The 22,081-nt window shown below is 56.5% G+C and overlaps 1 protein-coding gene across 1 annotated transcript in view; it reads right to left on the bottom strand.

The window, feature by feature from the left end:
- Positions 1-13,096, bottom strand: part of PER2 (period circadian regulator 2) — a 101,628-nt gene extending 88,532 nt beyond the window's left edge. The window contains exons 1-7 of the mRNA XM_044675663.1: positions 12,980-13,096; positions 9,048-9,268; positions 8,456-8,518; positions 8,066-8,220; positions 4,292-4,413; positions 3,205-3,406; positions 1,199-1,250 (exon numbers count right to left, since the gene is read on the bottom strand). Of these exons, the coding sequence (XP_044531598.1) occupies positions 1,199-1,250; positions 3,205-3,406; positions 4,292-4,413; positions 8,066-8,220; positions 8,456-8,518; positions 9,048-9,268; positions 12,980-13,096 (932 nt within the window). The remainder of the gene's footprint in view (positions 1-1,198; positions 1,251-3,204; positions 3,407-4,291; positions 4,414-8,065; positions 8,221-8,455; positions 8,519-9,047; positions 9,269-12,979) is intronic.
- Positions 13,097-22,081: the final 8,985 nt, after the last annotated feature.

Raw genomic sequence — 22,081 nt, 5'->3', positions numbered from 1 at the left:
GCCATGCCGCTCCTGAGCCGGGCAGCGTCCCGGGCCGGCTGGGTCTGGCCTCCCCCTCTGCACAGAAGGTGCCCGGCCTGAGGTCAGCGCGGAAGCCGAGCGCTGCCAACGGAAGCGCCTTTCGCCTGAGTCACTCTTTCCCAGCATCCTTTTCAGTCACGCTCACTCTACGTCGTGACGCCCGAGAGGAGCAGCGCCCAAGCCCAGGCGGGGCTCCTCTGGGGCTTTTGCTCATATAGAGCTGCAGGCCTGGCTCTGGACTCCGGGTTCTGGACTCCGGGTTCTGGACTCTGGGTTCTGGGCTCTGGGTTCTGGACTCTGGGTTCTAGACTCTGGGTTCTGGGCTCTGCCCACCCGGCGAAGGGCTCCCCCTTCCTCTCACTTTGTTCTTATTAAAATCCTATAAATGTAACTCTGACTCCCCCAGAGCCAGCCGAGGCTCCGACCGCAGCGCTCGCCCGTGCCCACACGGATCCCGGCTCTGGAGGAGGGCGCTGCCAGCGGTGCCCGGGGCTTACAGAACAGGCTCTCAGGCCTGTGCCCAGAATGGTGCCAGCATGCCAACGAAATAGGGAAGCCCCTGGCCTCCCCCCAGGGCAACACCTCTTGGGGTCTCTCCTAGCTATTGGGTCCAAGGGCTGGAATGGGAACCCCAGAACTCCAATTCCCAGCACCCCACTTTCCTTCTCACCCCACATGCTGCCTACTTTGCGCAGCCCCGCCTCTCGCTCTCTCCTCCAGTGACCTTGTTTGGGGGGGAGGGGCAGGAGAATCTTCTGGATAATTGCTTTTTATTCCTCCACTTCAAGTGATGATTCATAAACTCTGTCAAATATAGTCCTTGGAGTGCTGGAGAGTCATTTAAATCTTACAGCAATGAGGGTGAAGTGACTTGCCCAAGGTCACCCAGCTAGGAAGCATCTGAGGCTAAATCTGAACTCAGGACCTCCCGTCTCAGCGCCTGAATCTCATCCACTGAGCCACCCGGCTGCCCCCTGCCAGTTCCTGTCAAACTTGGAGGCCGTGTTCCACGTTCAGGGGCGCCTCCAGATCCCGCCGGCTCCGGGGAGGAATGCCGGGAAGGAGAGCGGCCGCCCTCTGCCCGGCGCCCGCCCGCGAAACGCTCTCTTATGTCTGGAGCATCGCTTGGATAGGGCCGCCGGCGGCCTCTTTGGGGCAGGAAACGGCCGATTCTTACCTGATGCGGCAGAAGAAGGATTTCTCTTCCATGTACTCCTGGCTGGAAGAATCTACCGAGGAAAGACAAGATCGCCCACGTCACACTGCGGGCAAAGGGACGGAGAACCCGGCCTGGAGAACGGCCGCCTGAACCCCAAGCCTGCCCGTTGGCGCCTGAGGATGCGGCGGATGGGGGAGTTCACGCGCACCCCCCGGACGGCCGAGGGTCTCTCCTCCTCCCGGGCCCGATGCTGCCTCTGCTCCTCCTGGGGGAGCCCCTTCCCGTGGGTGAGGAGGGGGACGAGGCGGGGGCAGCCCTGCCTTCACCGACTCTGCAACCCGTCCCAGCACAAGCCAAGGGAGGACAGAGACCAAGAGCCCTGGGGGAGAGTCTGGAAGCCTGGGTTCGAATCTAGCTCTCTGGGCGCCCCGAGATCCCCTCCCTTTCGGCCTCCGTTTCCTCCGCCACTAAGAGAGGGAAACGGAAGCACAGAAGATCCTTTCTTGCTCCCCGTTCTAGGCCCGCGGCTGCACACCGAGGTTCTGCCAGCTCAAAGGCCGGTGAAGGCCTCCCCAGAGAAGGGCAGCAGTTTCCAGGCCGGCCCTCCGCCTCCCCAGAGACCTGCCCAGGCCCCAGGAGTGCCTCTGGCCGCCCTCCTGCCCGGCAGCAGGAAACCTCCAAGTCTCCTGGGGATTGACCCCCTGATTAAGGTGGCTGGGGCGGGAGGGGGCAGGCCCAATGCACGACACCAGCTGGCCTAGACAGATCAAGTGCGTCACCGAGGGCTCCCACTGCTGGGGAGGACCTCTAATGGCAGCCCACAGGGCTGGCATTTGTTCCTGAGGGCAACAGGAAGCTACAGGGGGTCCTAGAGCAGAGGAGGGAGGAGGAGAAGCCGCTGCCTCGGCTTCCACAACGTTCTGGGCCACTGGGGAGCCTGCGAGCCTTTCCCTCAGGAAACAGGGAGCCAGCGAGGGCTTCAGAGCAGAGAAGAATTGACATTTGGACAGCCTAACGCCGGCTGGCCTCCTGGCCGACAGGGTCCGAGGGCCAGGCTGGGCTCGCAACTGGACTGAAGGAGAGGCTGCAGAGGCAGTAGGCGGAGGTGGGCAGCTCTTCCCTGCCTGCTGGCCCAGCCTTCGGGCCTCAAAGGCATCAAAGAGGGAAGGGGGAAGGCCCTGAAAGGCTGCCATGTGCCAGGCTGGTTTGGGGGGCGCCGGCCCTGCCTCTCAGGTCTGTCCAAAGCCTCAGTCTGGGCGCCTGTCTGTCTGTCTGTCTGTCCCTCCCTCTCTCCCCTTCTCGGTTAAAGTAACCCAAGACAACCTCCGCATGCTACGGTGTCGCCTCCTTTCGAGGGAGCTCTGACCCCAGCTAAGGCCCTGATGACCAGATTGGGGTAAAATCAGGGATTTCTCAAATGGCCCAATTCAGAGACTGATCTGCTGACACGAGCACGTCATCCCTGGGAAGGCCGGAATGTTCCTGCGGCTTAACCCATCCGTGGCTCCCCCTTATTTGTAGGAAATAAGACAGACTCCTTGGTGTGGCATTCGAGGCCCTCCCAGCCTGCTTTATAGGGGTCCTCTTCACTCCCCCCCTTCCCCCTCCTGAGGTCCCCAGCCAGAAGTGGGGCTTGGGAGACCCCATTTCCTCTCCTATCCCCCCAGCCTTTCTGCCGCTCCTCTCGGTGAGATGCAGATGCCAAAGGGAGGCCGGAGTCCCCCCGAGAGCGGCTGGAGGCTTTGGGGCTCGTCTCCCACAGTAAGTGCTCTCTGTCCACTGATTCATTCCTTCGCTCCTTTGTTCGCATCATGCCTAAAGCAGGATGCTCCCCTCGGCCCCCCAATGTTTCCATGCCTCTCCCTTTGCCCTCAGCCCACTCTTCCCCGGGGGGCCCACGTGGGGCAGCTCCCCCATGACCCCTGAGGCCTGCCCGAGGGTCTCTGGACGCCTCCCCCCGCGGCGGCCTCGGCCCACTCCCCGGAGATGTGCCGCCCCCTGCGAGGGCCGGGCCGGGCTCTTACCGACTCTTCGGCAGACGCTCCAGGCTGGGAGGCGGGACGGGGCCGTGGAGCTGTGGAACACGCTCACGTCGTGGGGGGCCAAGAACTCCACAAACTTGGCGTCGTGAAAGGCCTCTTTGTTACAGGGGAGGATGGAGGCCGCCTGGTCGGAGACGTACACGATTTTTCCAGTCACCAGAGAAACGGCCATCGCAAACATGTCCTGAAAAGAAGCCAAACAAGCACAGGGCTGAGTTCTGAAGAGCCACGACAGGCCGGAGGGTCCTGGGAGGTCACTCAGGCCTGTGGCCGGCCCACCCCCACCTCTTGAGCCCCCAGTGATGAAGGGTCTGCCCACTGGGCACGGCTGGCCAACACCAGGCCAGGCGAGGAAGGTCCATGTCCCACCCCAGCGGGCAGCAGCCTGGCCTTCCACCGGCCCCAAGAAGGGCGTCCAGAGGCTCCAGCAGCCTTTCAAAGAACTCTGTGAACGGTCCAGAGCCGATGAAGCAGTGCCGCTGTGAGAACAAGCCCGGATTCGGTCCAGCTGCACTCGGGGTGAGCACAGTCAAGGGCTCCACCTCTCGGGTCTGCTCTGGATCCTCCAACGTCCCCCTCAAACGAGGCCCAGGACGGCACCCTAAACGGGCTGCTCCGACCCCTGACCTTCTGGCCAGAGAGCTGTGGGCTAGGGGCAGGGAAGGAGCAGCAGCTGCAGGATGGAGGTGCCCGCCAGGCCCTGGAGGCTCACTCCAGAGCTGAGTGTGCCAGGGATGCCCTCAGGGACATCCTTGGTGCAGGATCCCTTCCTGCATTTGTCCTGGTCCCTGGGGGGACCCCTCTGGCCATCAGCTTCCGTTTTTTCTAGGACCTGCGGAGCTCCCCACAAAGAGGAGGCGCCGCAGGGATACTCCGGGGCAGCTCTGAGTCTCTCATTTTAACTTGGGAAAAAGCTTGAAGTGAAATCGGACAAAGCCATCGTTCCTCCAGATTTCTAAGTCTTCCATCATAAGTGGGAGGGCTTCAAGGGCTCCTCCAGTCAGGGAGCCGAGTAACTCTCGTGTCCCAAATCCCAAGCCGTGTGGCCTGACGGCTGGCCAGCACTTACCACGTTTTTCATGATGTACTCGGAGGTGAGCGTCTCGATTTCCTTCACTGTAAAAGAAGGCACGTCCAGACTGGCCGAAGGGCTTTCGCTGGTCATCAGAAGCTGATAATATTCTTCATTTGCTGCCAGGAAAAGAACGCTTATTAAAAACAAAACCCAACACCGTGCTGAGCCAAGAGCGTCCCTGACAAACGTTGTTAGGGATTAAGCGTTGGGGCATAGCAGTGTGCAAAGGCTGGCAGAGAGGGAGCCGGGGGGATCCTGGTCAGCACGTGGCACACCACACTAGCAAGGCCAGGCCTTCTCCTTCTGAAAAGGGGGAATGACCAAATGACCCGGGGCCTCTGCCGCTGTCCAGTGTCCGTGCCCAAGAACCAGCCATGCAGTGCGGATTCTCCCATGAGGCCGGCACTGCTTTCCCTCTGCTTCCTTCTATGGGGCCCAAATCAAGCCCAGAGGCGGCCCCTGGGCTGAGGAAGGCAGACAAGGCTTGGGGGAGGCAGAAAGGGGGTGGCTCTTGGGCAGTGTGGACAGCAAGAGAGGGCCTGAGGCTCAATATGACTTTCCATGTCCAAGGACAGGAGAATTGAAGCTTTGTAGAGAAATGGGGAGAATTTCCTTAGTTCCTGCTGCTGCGGAATTCCCAGCCCCCAAATTCAGCAAGGCTTCAAAGTGTCACCAGCCACGAGGCTGCATCTGGCAGGATGATGACACAAGCGGAGATGGGGTCTGGGGTCCAGAGGAAGGAGGCTAGCAGCGGGGCTTGGCCCAATGTCACAGCGAGGCAGAGGAGGCAAGCAGGAAACAGGGAGGCTAGAAAGGAAGCTGGGCTGCAGAAATGTTGGCCAAGGAGATCTAGTCCATTCAGAGGCACTGGGGAAGGGGAGGGCCATGACCAGATCTAGGCCTCAGGAATAGGATTTTGATAACTGCAAAAGGTGAACTAGAAGGGAAATGCGGGAAGCAGGGAGGACAGCCTTGTCCAGCCACAGGGAATACCAGAAGTCCTGGACTGAGGGGCCCTTGTAGGAGTGAGGAGGGAAAGGAACAGACCTAGAACTGACCAGCCATGGCTACATGACAGCAAAGGAAAGTGATAAGTGTTGGAGATGATGTGGCAAAATTGGCACACTAATACATTGCTGGTAGAATTGTGAATTGATCCAATCCATTCTGGAAGGCAATTTGGAACTATGCCCAAAGGGCACTAAAAGACTGTCTGCCCTTTGATCCAGTCATACTACTACCCCATACTACCCCCAAAGAGAAAATAAGGAAAACTACTTGTACAAAAATATTTATAGCCGAGTTCTTTGTGGTGGCAAAAAACTGGAAAATGAGGGGAGGCTCTTCAATTGGGGAATGGCTGAACAAATTGTAGTATCTAATGGGGATGGGATACTATTGTGCTGAAAGGAATAATGAACTGGAGGAATTCCATGTGAACTGGAAAGACCTCTAGAAATTGATGCAGAGTGAAAGGAGCAGAACCAGGAGAACACTGTATAGAGATGGATACATTGTAGCATGATCAAATGTAACTGACTTCTCTACTATAGCAACAATGCAATGATCCAGGATAATTCTGAGGGACTTATGAGAAAGAATGTTATTCACATCCAGAGGAAGAACTGTGGGAGCAGAAACACAGAAGAAAAACAACTGCCTGATCACATGAGTCGATGGGGATATGACTGGGGATGGAGACTCTAAGCGATCACCCTTGTGCAAATATCAATAATATTGAAACAGGTCTTGATCAATGATACATGTAAAACCCAGTGGAATTGTACATTGGCTATGGGAGGGGGATGGGAGGAGGGGAGGGAAAGAACATGAATCTTGTAACCATGGAAAAATATTCTAAATTAATTAATTAAAAAAAAAAAGAACTGAATAGCCATGGATGTCAGCTCAACAAGGTGGGATCTTGGGATGGGGAAGGGCAAGAAAAGGGAAGGAGCTGGCAGCTGGCCCTGGGAAAATGAACATGGCAGAGTCATGTCTGTCAGCTAAAGGGGGCACAGTGGGATGAGCCTGGCAGGAGCCTGGCTGGCTGCTAATATCCCCCAGGTGTAAAACAGGAGGAGGCATGAGAGAGGCAGCCAGGCCAGAGCATGGTCCAAGCGGGAGGCCGGAGGAGTCCCTCTGGACATTCTGGCTGGCAGATGACCTCATTTTAATGGCATCAAGCCCAGAACATGGCAGAACAGCCTAAAGCCCCTCCAGAGCCCCTCCTGAGCACCCCCAAAAGACCTGCCCTGTGGAAGAGAATGCCTGGGTCCAGACAATGACGGATGATGACATGGACAGAGAGTGAAGATGGAGAATGGGCTGGGCCCAGAAATGGCCAGGAAGAAGGCAGGAGAGAATGGAGGGCATTTGGGAACCTGCAGAGTACTTTCAGTGACCTCAAGCTTTGCCCCTAAAAGACAGGAGTAGCACAGAAAGGGCCCATCTTGAAGCCAGGGAGATGTGGGTTCAAGGGTCAACTCAGGCACATTCTTGCTGCGTGGCCCAGCTAAGCCTGAATAGGGGCTGCAGAAAAGCTACTGCCAAGCCCATCGCCACCGTCCCGCCCCTAATTCTTTCCCTAATGGCACAAGGGCACTGTGATCCCCATCAGTCCGGTCTGAAGGTGATGCAGTCAGGGCAAGCCAGCACATGCTTAGAGATTCCAGCCTGCCCAGATGATGGGCCCCAGCCTGGACCCCTGGCTATGCATCCACAGGCCAGGAGGGCCAGAACCCTGGGCCACTGAGAGTCTGGAGCTCAGGGAAATAAGAGCCTGAACAGGGGGATGGCAAGGAAGGGGAAGATCGGAGTCCAGGGAAGGCCTTCGGGCCGAGCCACTGTTCCCTTTAGGGTGACTCCGTGGGGAGCATCGGCCTTCCCTTTGGCTGAGCAGCCTCCGAATGTCATCCTACAATGATCTGGCTTAAGAGGTTCTGCTGAATTTTCAGAAATTTCAGAAACAAAAGCCATAAAAAACGAGAACAACAATATTCAGAGAGCGCCGGCTCGCGTCAGGGAGGCTCCTACAGCCTTCCTCCGTCAGGCGACTAATAATAGAGAATCTAAATCTGTAACGCTCATTGACAGCTCTTGGAGGGCTGAAATACTTGCTTTCGGCACTCGTCCACTTTTAAATTAAAAGAAAGGAGAAGAATTAGCCAAAGACTTGCCACAAGAAGCTCCCACACAACGCTCTCGTAGTAACCAAGCAGGGCCACAAGGAGCGGTTAAATGGGCGGCAGCGGCCTGCTGGCTGAGTTTGGTTGACCAACAGAGTTAACCAGAAACTCTGTCTGAAGCTTTGCTGCTGAAAACACAAAACGTCCGAGCAGAAGAACAAGAAGCAAGAGATGGCTCCCCTCGCCATTTGCAGACAGGACGCTCGATCCCGGGAGGGATGGAAGGTCTCCCTGATCCCACCTGACGCCTGAGAACACTCCGCCGTGTTAATACAAAGTGTGCCAAATACTGAGGAGGCGTGAGGGCGACTCTCACGTCCGGGAGTTCCCCTTCCAGCGCCACCGAGGGCGAAGGCTGGGGAGGGCCCTGAACCCAGGCGGCGCCCAAAGAAATCTACTTGTCTGATGGTTTCTTATCACTTACTATGAGCTGCAATTCTCTGAGATTTTGCCGTTCCCTTCCTCACCCTTTGGATGTTTTCGGTTTTGTTTTAGGAACACATCCAGCCTCCCCTTCTGCAGAGATCTGAAACGCTCCCTGGCTCTGCCAGAAGAGAAAGCTGCCTAAGAAGGCGGGTACCTTTGATTTGCTTAATGCTCCGAAGGGCGTACTTCAGGGTGGCCAGCATGCTGGGCTTGCCTTTGGTCTTCCTGTCAGGAGGCAGGTGGCCCTTCAGTTCCTTCAGGGTCCTGATCAGTTCCTTTTGCGTTTTGGCTTTGGCCGACTGCTCGCTGCTACAAAGTCAAAGACAGGCGATCAGAGGCTCATTTTTCAGACATTTCCCCTTCCGAGGACAAGCGGGCTCGCAGAGAAGCCGGCCTCGGGATGAGCCGCCCTGCTCTGCCCGTCCGGACAGGAAGGTCGGCACCTTTCAGCGCGCCAAGGGGTTTTCTGGTGGGCAGTTAGACCCCAGCAGCTCCCAGGAATTCGCCTTCTCCAGGTCTAGAACATGCCAACCATCAGACTTACCTGCAGCCACTGGTGGATGGGTTGTGCTCAGAGTTGACCATCATCAGGCTAAAAGCATTTGAACTGCAGGGATGAGAAACAGGAATTCAAACGTCAGCACAAGCATGCTTCTCCCCAGGCCTCCCCCTCCCCAGAGAAACACCCCCCAAGTCAGTCATGAATGGAACCAGAGTGGGGAGAGCCTCGGAGCTGAGGGGAGTCAGTTAATCTATGGGTCTCCGACTCCTCCTTTGTAAAGTGGAGTGAAGGAATGATAGAGAAGCACGTATTAAATGCTTCCTACGTGCTAAGCTCTGGGTGCAAACAGAAAAGCCTGGGAGGACACTCCCATCTAAGTACAGAAATGGCACGTAAGGAAGGGTAGGAAGCAAATGAAGTGGCGCTTAGAGCAAGGGCAGCCCGTGGTGAGGGCCCAGCTGGCCTTGAACCAGTGACCGCTGGAAAAGGCAGAGCAGACGGGGAGCCCCTGGGCTAGCTGTGGGGGTGGGATATAAGCCCCGAGTGTGGGCACCAGCACCCGGTGGGACCCGGGCACCCTCCTGCTGCCTGCTGGCCTAAGAGGGCCCCAAAGCAAAGTGGGCGAGAACCAGACCTCTTGTGGCTCTCTGAGGATTCCACCAGCATGGCAGAGTCTTTGCCGTTTTCATCGGAGTCATTGCCAGGAGACTCTCGCCCGCTGAAATCATTCTCATTCGTTTCGTTTCCGCTCGAGCCGCTGCTCATCTCCACGTCTTCTTGGAGGGTGGCCACCTCCGGCCTGGGTTCCGTCGGACCTTCGGCCCCGCTGCCCGAACACTCATTCATTCTGCCCTCCTAAACGGAGATGGGCGAAAAGGGAAATCGGGGATGCCCGGGTGAATGAAGGCGGCCTGAGGGATTGCTCGTGAGCAATAAAGTACATCCTACGTATAGGGAAACAGCTCGTGACAGGAGAGCAGCGGCCACAGGCCAGGCACGAGGCTGCGCTCTCACTCTTACGAGATCCACTCAAAGGGAGCGATCGGAAGCCCGAAGCTTCGGCATCCAAAGACCTGATTCCAAGTTTTGCTCACTCACACGCAGTGGACCCAAAGGCTGGGAAACGTGACAAGGCTGCTGGAACTCCTGTTTGTATTCCCTCAACCAGTCAACGGTGGGAAGAGTTCAGAAACGCAGCATTGCTGCTGGTCCCAGAAGGAAACGCACAAGAGGGAAATAACAAAACACAAAAAGAGGAACAACTCATAGGCATGAATGGAACTTCTGGAGCATCCAAACAGGATCAGTTAAAGACATTCTCAAGAAATCAAAAGCAATCTATAGCCTGAAATGATACAATTTTGTTTCTCATAAACCAAGACTGGAACTTTCTTTTAGGCCCTGAGAGAAAAGGGGAGAAAATAGTTCTAGGTTCAAATCTGGCCTCAGACACTTCCCAGCTGTGTGACCCTGGGCAAGTCACTTGACCCCCATTGATTAGCCCTGACCACTCTTCTGCCTTGGAGTCAATACACAGTACTGATTCTAAGACGGAAGGTGAGGGTCTAAAAAAAGGGGGGTGAAATACGTATACAGTACATTTTAAATAAACTAATGAAAATGGCAGCCATGTTTAGCTAAGCGGTCAAATGTTCCTCTCATCCCCTTATTTTTTCAATTGGATCCCAAAGAAACTGGAGGCTCCATGGCTACAACTGCTTGGTTGCCTTGTAGGCAGCTGCACACTACACATTTTTTTTTTCAAACCCTTACCTTCCATCTTGAAGTCAATATTGTGTATTGGCTCCAAGGCAGAAGAGTGGTAAGGGTAGGCAATGGGGGTCAAGTGACTTGCCCAGGGTCACACAGCTGAGAAGTGTCTGAGGCCGGATTTGAACCCAGGACCTCCCGTCTCTAAGCCTGGCTCTCCATCCACTGAGCTACCCAGCTGCCCCCACTACATGTTTTTAAGTCCTTTTCCTGGAGCGCTGGTCCAGGCCGGGCCAGAGGCTGGAGAAGTGCAGCAAAGGGCAGTGATGGTGAAGGAAATGCTGTGAAAGTGGAGTCAACAGACCTGGTCATGGGGGTCAAGAGAGAGGGAAGAAGCAGGAAGGCCAATGGTGCCCCCCATAGAAATTGAGAAGAAGCTGGAGCCCAGATGAGTTTGGGGAGAAATACAGCCATTCTGCTGTGGACATGCAGGGTCTGAGATGCCAAGAGGACCTCCAGTTGGTCATTTGGGACTACCGTTCAGAAGAGAGATTTGGGAGGGACATGCACATCCAGGAGTCATCTGCACAGAAAGGACCCTTCAGCCCAAGGGAATGGATGAGATCGCTAAAGGAGAGACTGGAGAGAGGAGAAGAGGGTCCATAACATAGCCGGGGGAACAGGAAGAGGAGGGGGAGCAGAGGGGCCTGAGGAGGCACATCGAAGGCGCTTGGAGGAGGAGAACAGGCAATGGGACAGAAGAGGAGTGTCCAGGAGGGCAGAAGGGCAAGCCAAGCAGAGACCTGGAAAAAGCCACCAGATCTAGCAGTTAAAACACAGTGGAAGGCTGTGAGGGAGGTAGGCTGGCTTGTAGGGAAGGTTCATCTAGGCAGCAAGGCCATTTTTAGGGTCCCTTAGCATTGCTCAAGCCCTGCTGACGTTCGTGGGCTAAGGAAAGTCAATGCCCTGCATCCAGGCTATCCTATTTCCTAGCCGGTGGTCTTGGAGCTTCGGCAGACCACGCTCACCCTCAAGTCACTCAGGGAGTACTTCCTCAAACGCTGAGGAAATGTGGCGTGACCATTCTAAGAATGTGTGGAGAACCCGAGGCCGGCCTCTTGGAGGCAGGACAAGAAGGGACCTCTTGTGCTCCTGCTAGTGGCCCGGCCCATCCTGTGCAGAGAAGCTTCCCTGGCTCTGCTCCAAAAGCCGCCTCTTCCCAAACTGCAGCCTCGAAGAAGGTCAAAGATACAAGCAAGGTTAAGGATCCTGAGAACAGCCTCCCTTCAGAGCGGCAGGAACCGAGGTCCAGAGAGAGGGAGTCTCTGGCCCACATTCACCCTGCTAGGCCAGAGCACAATTGGGCCCCCCATCCACACCTGGGCTTTGGGGTTTAGCTAAAGAAAACCAGCGATTCTGGGGGGTCTCCGGTATCGTGATGGAGCTATAATCTCATTCATCTCAACACCACAGAAGTGCTTCCTCCAACAGTGTGGCCCGAAGCCCTCCCACAGCTGCCCAGCCTGTTCAGCATCTCCCAGAGAGCCCCAAAGAGTGGGGAGCCGTCCTCGGCTTCTCGTGACCGGGCTGCCCACTGGTGATTGCAGCTGGCTTTCATCACAGGCCCAACGGACACTCTTTGTCACATATACTTCTTGAAACTGCTGGAGCAGGAATACAGATGGAAGCCCAGGACCTACCGCTTGTCTATTTGGGTATGTGTTCAGAGGTTTGGGCTTTATAAGATTATTCATTTACAAAAATGGACAATATGGAACCGTTTTGCGTGATAATCCATGTATGACCCAGACTGAATGGCTTGTCAGCTCTGGGAGGGGGCAGGGAAGAAGGGAGGGAGACAATCTGGATCCTACTAATGTGGAAATTGGTTATTAAAATAAATTTTAAAGAGAACACTTCTTTAGAATTCTTTTTTGAAAGTGTGGGATAGCGCCCTCGTGCCTGCCACTTGCCTGCCTTCGGACCTCAGATGAACCTCCATTTGGGGGTTAAAGTATAATTTCACATTTCGGCGATCTTATCCACGTGTGCTGTCCCCACTGATGGCCTTCCAGTTCTCTGAATAAAGGCAGACTTTATGATGGCCAGGGCTGAGGCTTCTGAGTACTTTACAAGCCTTAGAACTCTCTCGGACTTGTTTCTCATACCAGCTTTTCCCTGACTTTGTCTACATCCACCTTTGTGTGGATTTAACTGGCAGGCTCTTCATCCTCTACCACAGAAGACAGTGCAGGCGTATAATTATTTTCATGAAGGTCTTTGTTTTAGGCCCTCACTTTCTGTGTAAATCGCCACCATTCCTAAAAGCAAGCTCCAGGGCCCAGAATAATGTGTCTGCATCCATCGGTCCTCCCTGAGACCACGTACAACTCGGCACCAGCCCCTTCTGCTGGCCACGACTCTTCCAGACGCAGAACGTGGGATTCCTGTCTGGGGGTGCCACGGAAGCTGAGCAGGAGCTAAGCAGCACCGGCCTCTTTCTTTTTCATTTTTGCCTCAGTCCAAACAGCACAATCAGCGCCTGTTGAGTGCCTGACCATTCAGCTTCAGCACAATGAGGCCAAACGCTGCTGCCAGAGACGCTCTGCAGCCCACCCTTCTGTGGGCAGACGAGTGTATGAAAGTATAGACAAAATACAGAGAAAACTCTAGGCACGAATGTTTATTGGAGTAATTTAGGAAGCTGTGGGACAACAGAGAAGCCAACGGAGAGCTGGGTTTGAATTCCAGCTCGTTCTCCTAGCAATGGGATTGTTGAAGTCAAGTGTCCTTTCTCAGATACCCAATGGAAATGGCAGCTCAGGATCTCTGGGAGAACGTGTTGAAGCATTTTACCGAATGTCCAGCACACGCACCAGGGCTCAGGCCTTTGGTCTTTAGTCCCAGGGTAGTCCCATCAGGAGCCTTGTGCCCGGTGGCCCTGCACCTCACGCCGAGGCTGCCCTTCTCCATCGCCGTGGATGTGGAAGAGGGACTTGCAGGCCACGGCACAAGGGGATGGGCCGTGCCTTCGCCTGGTCCTGTTCTCACTCGTGCTGGCTTGGGCTTGGCGCTGCTTTCTCCAAGAGAAGCCTTTTTCCAGCCTCCTCAGAATTTCTCCTCTCACCCCTTAGAGGTCCAGGACTGGGCTTTAGCCTGAGGTTACAAATAGTAACAGCTTCTCAACAAGGAAGGAAGTTGAGAGGGGGAGCCCAGAGGAAGGCGCTCTCGCTGCGGAGTCAACAGCCCTGGATTCGGGTCCCCCACTCTGCTCTTTACCAGCCACGTGGACCCGGATGAGACGTGACACACTTGAGCCTCAGCCTATGAGATGGGCCCCAGTGTGCTCGTCCATGACGGTCATTGTACTACTGACCTCAGGGCCGTTCCGAGGCTCCAGGGAGAGAAGATGAAGGAAGCAGGCCTTGGTCCACTTGGTCACAATGTACGTCAGCTCCTGTGGCTCCTCTATCCATTGTGGCCTTCTCACCAAACCTAGTGCTTCCTAGCGGTTCTGTCACAATTAAAATTCTCTGGAGACAGTATCTTATTTTTATAATTTTTTATTAAATAGTAAAAAGCAGGTCAGTACAAGAGAGAAGCATGAGCCATGTGTGGCCACTGCCACCACTGCCTGGAGCTGGTCAGTCCTGAACCAGCCCTCTGAGGTCTGAGATTCCAGGAGGACTTCCTGTCCCCCCCACCAAGCCACCACCATAGGCTCCTCCTCGTGATGTCTCTCTCGAGCCCCTATGATTGGAGGACAGGAGTAACATCACCTTGGGGCGCAGGCACAGCCTTTCCTTCACAAGAGGCGGGAGGATTCCACCCAGGGCCGCACAGAGATACAGTTCAGAGCTTCAGCTCTGTATAAATAGAATTTTGTGCCCCTGGACTTCATTTCCCAGCAGTGTACATCATTGATTCTCAGACAGGGCTTGAGCCAGTTTTGGTGGCAGCAGCTGCAGTGGCCCCAAATTATTATCATTTCCCCTTGGAGGCTGCAGTACTCTATGTACCTTTAGTTAAAAAGCTTTAGTTTTAAGTTTGCTATATTTAAATGATCCAGTGGGGCAACTAGTCTCCCAAAGGATCACAGGGGGGAATGTGTAAATAGAATTTTTTGCCTCTGGACTTCATTTCCCAGCACCCCACTCTTCTCCTGTCGCTGTGCTGAGGTAGGCAGGATGTGGATTCTAGATAGCTTCGCCTCTCTGGGGCTGAGCTTCTGGACAGGGTTTTTTTTTTTTTTTTGCTGGGGCTCAAGAGAGGCAGGCTCTTGAGCTCTGGCTTCTCTTTTTGTCCTCTGCTCACCCTTAGAGCTCTAAGATTCTTTGCTTTAAAACCAGAAGGTTGTTTTGAGGGACAAATAGGGGTTGGGCTAATATTCACTTTGCATAGCTCCAAATGCAGAGCTAGCAAGGCAGAAGGCAAAGAAAGCCCAGAGGAAGAGGAGCAATGGCCAAAAGAAGGCAGCCTGAGGACCAACTGCCAACCGTAAAGCTCTTAAACTTTATGGCCTCCATTTCCTTGTTCGGAAAACAAAATTACTGGGACTGCTCATGGCATGGGTTGTTGGGAAGAAAGGACTTTGCAAAATGCTCTCCAAATGGGAGTCGGTACTATTTGTATGAATTTGAATACTGGCAGCAGCGGGCTGGGGAGAGAGAGCTGGCCTCGAGGTGGGCCTGCTGCCCTCTCTGGTTTAGTCTCTGGTGGGCTGCGCTTAGAAGGGGGTCCCCACCCTGATGGCAAAGTGAGGCACGTGAGTAAAGACAGAAAAAGCAAAAGGCCACCATCAGTCTGAAGAAGATGGGGGTCTGCTCTTAAAATTTATTTAAATTTATTTAATGGGGAAATGAACTTACCCCTTTGGAGAAAACAGCCGAGGAATCTCTTGAAAGGCCAGCAGTGAAATGGGGGCTCTGAAGCTCCGAAGGCTAAGACTGTTCCACACTCACCTATAAGGAAATCATGAAAGTGCAATGAGTGTTTTCCCTCTAATGAGCCTGCACAGACAGCTGGGTAATGACCACTTCCCATGGCATTGTGGGAAATGCCAAACCAAGCCAAGACTCAGCCTTTCCTTCTGCCCTGGCCAGCCTCCCCAGGTGACGGCTAGATGGGGGAGACATGAGGCTGCTGAGAAACGGTCCTGACCAAGAGTGGCTTCTGTGTGAGTGGAGTAAAGGGGAGATGGAAGGACCAAAAGGTGGAGTGGGGAGGAGAGCCTTTGCCCCTTCTGCTGTTCAGACCCTTGAATATCAGTCTCCTCTCCTGCATCCTAGTCACCATTCCTACAGGACATCTTCTCTACCTGACACAGAGGCAGGAAGATGGGATCTGAACTTCATCTCTCTCTCTCTCTCTTTTTTTTTTTTGACCCTTAACTTCTGTGTATTGTCTCATAGGTGGAAGAGTGGTAAGGGTGGGCAATGGGGGTGAAGTGACTTGCCCAGGGTCACACAACTGGGAAGTGTCTGAGGCCGGATTTGAACCCAGGACCTCCCGTCTCTAGGCCTGACTCTCACTCCACTGAGCTACCCAGCTGCCCCTATGAACTTCATCTCTTATATGGATCAGGTATCCCCTCTGTGCCTCAGTTTCCCAACAGCAAGTCAGGAAAGTTAAGAGGATCAATAAACTGAAAGCACTTCAGCAGAGGCAGCCAATTACTGTTATCATAGCTTTAAAAATTCTCCAAGTAGGCTGCCCACTGGCCAGCCACGGAGCTGTCCCAGCAGAAGTGGTGCCCCTCCTTGGAGGAGTAGATGGGAGAGGAGCCTTCGCCTTCTCAGACAGGCCAGGAGCCTCTCACCAGCCCACCTCAGAGATGCTGGCCCAGCAGAGCCCAGGCCACTCATCTGGGAGCCCCACCAATCAATTTAGTGCCCCGGCCCTTGTTTCTGCCAGGCCTCCGGGAGGCGGTTAATAAAGGGGAGGGAAGGAGAAGCGAGAGCCAGGTGGTGTGGAGCTTTCAAAGCTAAACCCAGGAGTCGGTGCTTGACCTGAGGCAGGGGAGGAGAGGAGGCACAAAGTCAGAGCTTGGATGAAGGGAAGTGATGCAAGCGGAGCAAGTGGAAGGGGCTGGAGCAGGGGAAGACCAATGGGGAGTCTGTTCTAGTCATCCAGACTAGAGGTGATGGACGAGCACCTCACACAGCTCCTGGGACACCGCAAACACCTCATACATGTTTGTTGGCTGTTTGACTATTGGGGGTGGCAGTGAGTAGAGAGAAGGGGCCCTCGAGGCACGTGGGCATTGGACTGAAGGTCATCCGGTGGAACAGGCAGAACTCGGACCAAAGGAAAGGTGGAAATCAGAGCCCTTGAGTGACCCCTTGTGGGGGACGTGGCAGAGAAGAGGGTGGCCCCAGCAAAGGGCTGTGCGAGGGGACCCTGCAGCCCAGGGAAAGGGCTCCCCTAAGTGTAAAATCATAGACTCAAACATGGCCACGTGGGCCAGCAGGCTGACCCCAGGAGTACTTTCCACCCTACCCTGCTGCTTCTCTACTGAAAAGCTGCCACTCTCTGCCCTGAGGCGGAGGAGGCTGAGTAGTTCATCCCTCCAAGTACAAGCCCTGAAACCACATCTTTGTCCTGGATTTGGTGAATGATGTCACTGGGACTCTCCAGTGTCATCTGGATGGCAGCTTCAGTTTCCAGCCTCGAGGTGAAAAATCAGCTCAAACCGGGTCTGTTTCTCTAACACAAAGCGTTCATCCAGGAGGAAACATCTTAGCTGGTCCAGGAGTCATTAAAGAAACAGCACAAAGACAATGTGTGGAAATCCCGGGCACGTTGGCCATCCGATCCGAAAAGCAGCCACATTCCTGGCGTGTTCTCAGATCTGGGGGAAACGGCTTCGCTCCTGGCTGCTGTCAGAATCCGGGGGTCCCCGAGGTCTCGAGGTGTGGGAGGCACCTTCCCCTGGGGGTCTGGCCTCCGTCCCATTCTTCCTGCCATTGCTGCATCTCAGAGGAACTGGCTTCCTTGGCAGTCGTCCGTCTTTAATTTGAGCCGCTCCCGAGAAGCAGTCCCTGGGCTTCGCCAGGAACCCCTCCTGCTCTAGGGAGATAACAGGGCCGGCTGGACACATCTTGCTTCTCCCCTTGGCCCAGGCTGCCCAAACCCACGTCCTGCGGTCACAGACACTCTCCTTCCTCCACAGATCCCGCTTGGGTTTCCACACTTCACAAAGCCAAGAGGAGCAGCCTCTGGGCACTCACCGCTGTGAGGCTCCCTGAATGAGATAGAAGGAAAGCCCTGCCGGGGCGATCTCGAGGATCCCAGGGCCGGGCCGAGGGGAGCCTCTCACACTGGCAGGCTCATCCCGATCTCCCTTTAATCCACCGAGTTACTCTAGCCACAGGCTTTCGCTCTCAGGCTTCTGCTGTTCCGGCCCCTCAGCCAGAAACAGTGCACGGATTTGTCTACACTCTACCGAGGTGGCTCAGGAAGGGAAGCGCCTGGGCCTAGAGGCGGGCCTCTGGAGCCAGGGACCGAGCCTGCTCCCTGCTTTCACGCCATGAGACGCCAGGTCCCTCGGGTCCTCCTTGTGAACGTACAGGACAGAGGAGGGAGTTCGGGGGGATGTAAGCCCTGGTTCTCCCCCCTCTCCCCCCCCCCGCAAGGCCAGTCGAAACAGAATCCTCATCTGAGCCGAGGTGTGACCTTCTACCGGTTTTCTTACACCCATTATGAGCCACTGGGCCCAGAAAGCTGGCAGAGAACCTGGAGGCTCCTTGGGGCCCCCGCCAGGCTACTCGAAGCTAATGAGGAGAATGGAGTTTGGCCTGGGAACCAAAGTGGCTTTGGGGTTCTCTGGGATTCCGGGTTCTCTCCTGTTTTCACCCTTTCTCCAGGCCCAAGGGACAAGCTCTTGGGCTCCCTTCTCCCTCCTCCCAAAGTTCTCAAAAGAATTTTGCCACGTAGAGCCTCTCCATCCTCCTCGGGCCTACCCGAGTGCCAGCCCTGCCTTCAGAGCAGCGAAATTCGCTGTTTCTGCCTTCTGGCACCAATGCTAAGATGCTAAAAGGACATTCCACAGCCGCACGTCCTAATCGGGTTCTGCAGACTATTGGGGTGTTCCTGAGTGCTGCAGGGGCCCAACTTCCCTACTGAGACGGCGATAATAACCAGAACCGTAGCAGTCAGAACAACGGATGTCACGCTAATAAGGAGTCGTTAATCAGAGGAGACATTAGAACCTGGAAATCCCCTCCGAGCCCAGGCTGGGCTTCCCCCAGCCTACAGAGACTCCCCGGCCTGGACTTTCAGGCTCCCAGAGCCCTCTCTGCCGGGGGTAGCAGCAGCTGACAAGTCAGGAGAAAGGGAGGTCCCCAACCCTGCTTCGAGGGCCTCTAAGGCCGAGGAGAAGGCTGGATTTGGGGACGTTATCAGAAGGTTCTGGACGACTGTTGGGCCTCCCCATTGCTGCTCCCAACCTGGCCCTCTCCCCTAACACAGAACGCAGAGGCCTGCAGGGAGTCGGGCCGGCCTCTGCGCACTGTCCCCTCTAGACTAAACAATAACACCGATGGGGGGGGGGGGCAGGAGGAAGAGGGAGAGGCATTCATTAAGCTCCTGCCCAGGCCAGGTGCTAGGAAAGAGGATCTCCTGGGATCCTCCCCATAGCTCAATCCCTCAATCCCTCTGTTAGAGAAGCACCCGGGGTCTCACTGCCAGGAGGCTGGACCTGAACCAGCAGCTGCTCCCCCACTGACTATATGCGAGGTTTTTGGATCCCGCCCTCTCGTGTGGGTGCCCACAAGCGGCCCTGCTCTGGCCTCTGACACAGGCTGTCTAGGGCCCAAAAGAACACGACCCCCCCCTTGTTCTGGGCCCTGCACCTCTGGGGCCACCAGGAAGCCCCCCAGAGTCTTCTGGCTGGGGATGTGTTGGGGGTCCCAGCTCCCTTTAGCTCCCTTTGGCTCTTCCCAATGAGAGGATGAGAAAGCCAGTGGAGGCAGGATAGGCCTCAGGAAAGGAAGGGTTCCAAGAGCTGCCCCAGGGAGGGCGCTCCATCCCGGCCCGGCCCTTCCCCAGGAGTCGCTGATCCAGCACCCTCCATGCCCGACACGGTGTCACGGGAGCTCAAGAACCCCAGAGGTGCTTCTGCCCTTTGGGGAGCGGCATCGGAGGAGACGGCGAGATGTCAGCCCGTCAGCCCCCGGGATGGGGAAAAGTCGGTCCTGGGGGGGCCCCGGGGTCTCACAGGGCCCACGTTCACCTCCTGGGTCCGAGCCGCCCTGCAAGCCACCAAAGACATAAAGACACCCGTGGAAGGGAGGCGACACCCTGGGCACAAGTCTGAGAAGTTTCAGAAGCCTTCCAGGCATGGAGGACAGCCGAGCAAAGGCGGAGGAGCCCGAGGTCTGGGGAGTCGGCTGCCCTCCTGCAGAATGGGGACAGGCAGGCGCTCAGGAAGCCGGACTTGGGCAGCAGGGAGAGACACTGGACACCAGGGCCCCGAGGGGACGAGGCCAGGGCAGACCAGGGGAGAGGCGCCTGCCGGGGTGCAGGGACCCTGTTCCTCCTTTTGTCCCCGAGGGGTGGCCACATCTGGGAGCCTGAGTCCCCCCCAGCCCAGCCTCCCGGCACAAAGAAAACCCCCCTATGGGCAGCAAGGGCCTGGGGCCAAGGGTGTGGGCCTTCCCTTCTCTTCCCTCCTGGTTCTGGCAGCCCCCAGAAGGCTGCTTAGCCCCAAAGCGCTTGTCCTGCAGGGGTAGGGTAGGAAGGGGGGTGCCCAGGAGAGGGCCGGCAGGGCCCCACTCTCAGGCCTTCCCTTCCCAACCACAGTGGTGAGGGGAGCAGCGCAGGGGGCTCCTCAGTCCTGCTTCCTGGTGAATGCAGCAGGTGTAGCAGCCTCTGGGGAGGCCCTTGAGGTCCCTGGGCAGAAGCCCTGAGTGCCCAGCGGGGCCCCCAAGATACCCTTCAGAGGGGCAGCTGGGGGCAGGCCAGAGCACAGTGCCATGGCTATCACAGCAGCCTCCACCCTCCCTGCCCTCGCAGCACTGGCCACCCCCGGGCAGAGGAGCTGAGGATGGGGGCTCCCTCCAGGGGCATCTGGCCCAGCTAAGGCTTTAGCCCCTCATCTGGGTATTTCCCCAGGAATTGGGGCGGCCCCTCCTGACTCTGCCCCAAGCCCAGGCCGAGGAGGCAGGAGAGCTGCCTGCAAAGTTCCTCCTCGGGCGGCACGGGGGCTGGCTTGGGCTCCATTCTACGGAGGGGGCTCTCTAGGTGGGCCAACCCAGACCGCAGAGGTTCATGGGCCTGTTCTTCCCAGTGTGGGTCAGCGATCAGGGTCCTGCCCCCCCCTCGCCTTAACATAAGGGGGCGGCCATTTTTCTTGGGCTCTTGGACCCCGAGAGGAGGTGATGGAGGCTGGATGACTAAGAGAGAAGAGGAACCCGCCAAGGGAGCGCTCCGGAGAACACCCCAGCCTTCATGGCCGCTGGCCGGCTCCCCTGCACGCCTTCGGGGCAGAAATCAGGGTTTCAGATACTGTGACACTCGGACATTCGTCTCTTGCCCCAGAGTTCTGGGCTCCTGCTCCGACACCCCAAGGCCCAAACGAGGCCTCCCCTGCACTCCCTCGGTCCGGCCAGAAGGTGTCCCCCTCCTCTGCGGAGCGAGGCTGCTTCGCTCACTTGTCGCCTGGATCCGTCTCTGTGGGGCCCCCTTTGGGGTTTTCTCGGCAAGGATACCCGAGGGGGCTGCCATTGCCTTCTCCGGCCCATTCTACACATGAGGAAACTGAGGCCGACGGCGAGAAGGTCCTTGAGGAAACGGTGCAGGACGAGCCTGCTCTCCCCGGTAACTCGGTAACTCCCTTCCCGAGCGCTACTGGGCGCCCGCGCTTTAGACCCGCTCCCGGATCTCGGGTCAGATCTACCGACGTGCAGCCCAGCCTCATCCTTTTCCAGAGCTTCGGAGACGCGGAGCCCCGCGGCCTGGAAAACCAGGGACAAGAAGAGGACTTCGCCCAGCCCGCTTGCATAAGCGCCGGAAGGCCGATGTTTCCTCTGGCCACAGAGAGGCAGTGTTGTAGGGCCCAGCCGGCCCGGGAGGGCTCCGAGGCAGCTCCCCATCCCTCCCTCGCCCCATTCCCTGTTCCGAGCGGAGGGCAGAAAAGGCTGGGGAGGCTCCGGCCCGTCTCTGTGGGCACGCTCGAAGCTGGGATCCAGATGCCATCCACAGGAGAGCCCGGCCTCGGGCAGCATCGCCCCAACCCCTCAGTTCTACCCTGGAGGAAGCGGACAGCCGAAAGCCCTGGGGGTAAGGGCCGGAGGCTGTCCTGGACCCTAAGCCGGGATCTGAGAGCCGGAGGGGACCTCATTTGGCAGAAGAGGAAACTGAGGAAAGCCCAGCCCAGGGCTACAAAGCACCTTCTGGGAGTCCTGCCCCCACCCTCGGAAGGTCCTCCCTTCCCAGGACTCCGAGTCCGAACTCACTCCTTTGGCCCAAACAAGTGACAGGAGCACAGTCGTTCCGGGACTCCACCTCCTTATTTGGCGGACTAGGAGGCTGACCTCCAGGCACCCCAGAGAAGTGGGATTTGCACCCAAGTCCTGGGACTGCACGGCCCCACGCAGTGACCCTAATAAGTACGTGTGCCATAGCTAGCAGTGACAGCTGCCATTACTTGGAGCTTTGCAAAGCGCTTCGTGCACATCGTCTCCTTGGATACTCACAACCACCCCAAGGGGTGGGAGCTGGGGTTATCCCCATTTCGCACACGAGGGAACTGAGGCTAGGAGGTTCAGTGACTTGCGCAGGGTCTCGAAGGAGGAAGGTGGACGCAGATGTTCTGCTCACCAAAGCCAGGGCCCCAGGGACTCCCCTGCCAGTCCCCCAGGAGTGTGCACTCTCCAGGAGGATGGAGGAAGCAACAAGTACACGTCCCTCAACGCATCAGCGAGCACTGATTAAGTGCCTGCTGTGTGCAGGGCAGGG

Source organism: Gracilinanus agilis, chromosome 4 (assembly GCF_016433145.1).
Source record: "Gracilinanus agilis isolate LMUSP501 chromosome 4, AgileGrace, whole genome shotgun sequence".
NCBI lineage: Eukaryota > Metazoa > Chordata > Mammalia > Didelphimorphia > Didelphidae > Gracilinanus > Gracilinanus agilis.
This window is presented reverse-complemented; position numbering and strand designations above follow the sequence as displayed.